This window comes from Macrosteles quadrilineatus, unplaced genomic scaffold (genome assembly GCF_028750875.1).
Source record: "Macrosteles quadrilineatus isolate MER2022 unplaced genomic scaffold, UCM_ALF_1.0 Scaffold_157__1_contigs__length_249275, whole genome shotgun sequence".
Lineage (NCBI taxonomy): Eukaryota > Metazoa > Arthropoda > Insecta > Hemiptera > Cicadellidae > Macrosteles > Macrosteles quadrilineatus.
Genome location: NW_026542750.1, coordinates 39275 through 42985, shown reverse-complemented (window position 1 = coordinate 42985; position 3711 = coordinate 39275). Strand labels below are relative to the sequence as shown.

Here is a 3711-nt window from a genome sequence, read left to right as displayed (position 1 = left end):
AAGTCCGGAGCAAAATCGGTGGGACAAGAAGCGTTAAGATCCAGTGTTGGATTCCTAACCGATCTGGCAGGTGGTAAAATTACAGATCCAAAATCAGCCGCCAACTTACGACTTAGAGAGTTTACTGGATCGTTGAAACGTAAAGCTGACGAACAGATAGAACGTATTATGCTTAATGGCGGCGGAGGCGGCGACATTGGCGCGAGGAAACGACGCGTAACGCGTAAGAATAACGCGAAACGCGCAATGCGTGGCCGTGGCAGAAAGCCTGTTACACCACAGTCGTTGGCTAAACTTCTTAGGGTGCGGACGTCTACATCAAGAAGAAGAAGAAGAGTTGGGGGAGTGAAACACAAGAGACTAGTAGGGAGGATACGACGACGAGGAGGAGTAGAGCCAAGGAAGAAGGTGACTTTGCCGAAGAAACGTACTCGTCGCAGTAAAAATTCGAAGTCTATTGATATTTTTAGTTAGTTAAAGAAGGAGGAGAAAAAAAAATGTCGTTCCTACATCAAAAATCATGTGAGTGTGTCAAAACCGAGCTGGATTTATTCTCCTTACCACCTACGCAGACGAGTATTGAAAGTGGCAAATGGGTCCAGTACAAACCAATATCCACATTGACCGATGATGCGCCAATAGAGTTTGTAGTTCCGGGTAATGGTGATGAATACACTGACCTTTCACAAACAATGATACAATTGACCGCGTCTATTGTTAAATCTAACGGAACTGCGGTCACTACTGACGAAGAGGCGAAAACAGTTGGGCCGGTCAATAACTGGTTACACTCACTATTCAGTCAAGTTGATATGTTTATGAATCAAAAACTTGTTACTCCCCAAAACAACACATACGCATATCGAGCGTATGTTGAAACGTTAATGAACTATGGATACGATGCTAGAAAATCACATCTAACATGCAGTCTTTGGTACACTGACGATGGAATTGACATGAACGATTGTGCGGAAGAAAATGAAGGACTCAAAGCGAGACGGGAACTAACTAATAAAAGCCGTGAGATTGATATGCTCGGACATTTGCATGTGGATATTTGCAATCAGAATAAGTTCATGCTAAATGGCGTAGAGTTGAGATTTAAATTTATTCGATCAAAAGATGCTTTCTCCATTATGGCCAGTGCTGGTGAATTCAAGGTACATATTGTCGATATTAGTCTCTGGATTCGAAGATGCAAAATAAGTCCCACCGCCATGTTGGCGCACAGTAAAACACTCCAGACTGGTACGGCAAAATATCCAATCACACGAGTGGAGCTGAAAACATTCACACTACCCTCTGGAATACGTAACAAGACTTTGGACAATATGTTTCTCGGCCAAGTGCCGAAACGCGTCATAGTGGGAATGGTTACGAACGCCGCATACAATGGAGATTTTAAAAAGAATCCCTACAACTTCGAACATTTTAAAACAAACTTCTTTTGTCTATATGTTGACGGAGAACAAGTTCCCTCAAAACCGTTACAGCCCCACTTTGAAAAATCAAAGGATAAATATGTTATGGCATATCATTCGATGTTCTCCGGTTCTGGTGTACATTTTAGCGATGCCGGCACTGTTATCAGTAGGGAAGATTTTGGTCAAGGATACTGCCTGATGGCATTCGACCTAACACCAGATTTATCTGCAAGTGACACTACACATTGGAATCTGGTGCGTAACGGTAGTGTTCGAATGGAACTCGGATTCGACGACGCGCTTACCGAAACTGTCAACTGTTTGGTTTATGCCGAGTTTGACAATGTTATCGAGATTGATCGACAGCGCAATGTAATTGTGGACTTTGGCGGTTAATCGATCAGTCTTCAATAAACATTCGTTTGAGATGGACCGTTTACGCAGAGCATTCAAGAAATTGAATATATCATCACCCATCATTGTGGACATTCAATGTTTCAAGGACAATCAAAATGAATATACACTGAAGGAAGTTTGCGTCTTGGAAGCCGACACCGGCGTACTACTTATGCATCATATTGCTAAACCACCTTACGATCGATCAGAGTTATCAGATGAAAAACTGAGGGAAAGCTACTGGCTCACAAAACACTGCCACGGACTACGATGGGAGTTCGGTGATATTGCGTACTACGAACTTTTTAACAAATTGACTGATTGTATATCAAAAAGACCGACGGTTTATGTCAAGGGATTGGAAAAGAAAGAATATTTAAAGCGTCATCATGTGATGGACTTTGTTACTACCAATGTAATCGATATCGGTGCAATTGGTTGCGAATCAATCACTTCAATCAATAATTTAATGTCAACAAACGTTTTACGATGTCGAAATCACAAGTCTACAAACAGTCGATGTGCGCTCACCAACTGTGTCGCAATACGTGGTTGGTTGCATTTGACAACAAATTTGGACGAATGTCTGGATACCAGCGGAGATGCGAGATCCTACTACTGTTCTTGTTTTAGCACCTCTACCAGTACAACAAAAACAGCATCTACTGCTACTATTGGTTATGATACTGTAGAATGAACACGCTACAGATTGAAAAATATCTAGCCACACTTCCTGTGCGCAATGTTGGAGTCTACGCTGCTGACAGAATCCCACGACGCATCTCACCACACACTGCAATAATTGTAAACACTGATCCACACAATGAAGGTGGGACTCACTGGGTGGCTTTCTATTTGAATCGAGAGGGGATGCTTGAATATTTTGATAGTTACGGCCAACCGCCATACTTACCACTATATCAAACATTCCTGCGACACAACGCTCATCATTACCTGTACAATCCATACCGACTTCAAGGTGATACGTCTTCAGTCTGCGCCCACTACTGTTTGGTTTTCCTGTATTGCAGCACACACTTCAGTATGAAGATGATGGATTTTGTTCAACTATTTGATGAACACACTACTGATCGTAATGATAGAATCGTCAAAAGACTCTTTACTCAAATGTATCACAAGACAAACTAATCACTGTACTGTTGTAAATTATATATATTTTTAAATATATATATTTTTTTATTACCAATAAACTTTTTCCTTTTGTCAAACAATATTTTCAGTTGTTATACTTTATTACCTGTGTTCATCATCATTATTATCATATTTTTAGTTTAAAGCGCATAGACTCTGATTATTTAAATGTGAAAACAAAATGATTTTTTCCCCTTTATTATTAAAATATTTCTGTTCAGAGTCTATGAATGCTGTTCAAAGTCTAATATTATACTATGAATGATAGGAAAATAATTACAATCAGAATTTGTGAAATAAATATATCTGTTTATTAACTAAAATACTATTTACAAATATATGCATACTTTTGAGGAGTCAGTGACTAGAAATATTTACACGTGACTTTGAAGTGGAAAAAATTAAAGAATTTATTTATCAAAACATCTTTGAATTGTATTCAAAATCTAATACTAATGAAGACTGTTCAATAAATAACTCTACCTAATATCACACTCATGCGGACCTTGGTCTACTAATCAATAATAATATATCAGTTATGATGGGGACAGAGGTTGTGGCGCAATTGGAGAGTATCGTATCCACTAAAGGGTCAGTGGCAGTAGTTAAGGTCCCTCAAGTATCTGTGGTACCCTTAATGGTGGTATTGCATAGTGTCCCCAAGGTAGCGTGTTGATACCATCTTCTGGCATTACGTATCGTTTGTCGTCAAACGGTGCCAGTGAGCGCTTCTTCACCA

At 39.7% G+C, this 3711-nt stretch overlaps 1 protein-coding gene across 1 annotated transcript; it reads left to right on the top strand.

Moving 5' to 3' along the window:
- Positions 1-497: 497 nt before the first annotated feature.
- Positions 498-1820, top strand: LOC128982187 (uncharacterized protein F54H12.2-like). Its single transcript, XM_054401251.1, has one exon. The coding sequence runs from the start codon at positions 498-500 to the stop codon at positions 1818-1820; it is 1323 nt and encodes a 440-aa protein (XP_054257226.1).
- The last annotated feature ends 1891 nt before the right edge of the window (positions 1821-3711 follow it).

What these genes read in the sequence shown, in the direction of transcription:
- LOC128982187 (XM_054401251.1), top strand. Translation starts at nt 498, where the DNA reads ATGTCGTTCCTACATCAAAAATCATGTGAGTGTGTCAAAACCGAGCTG.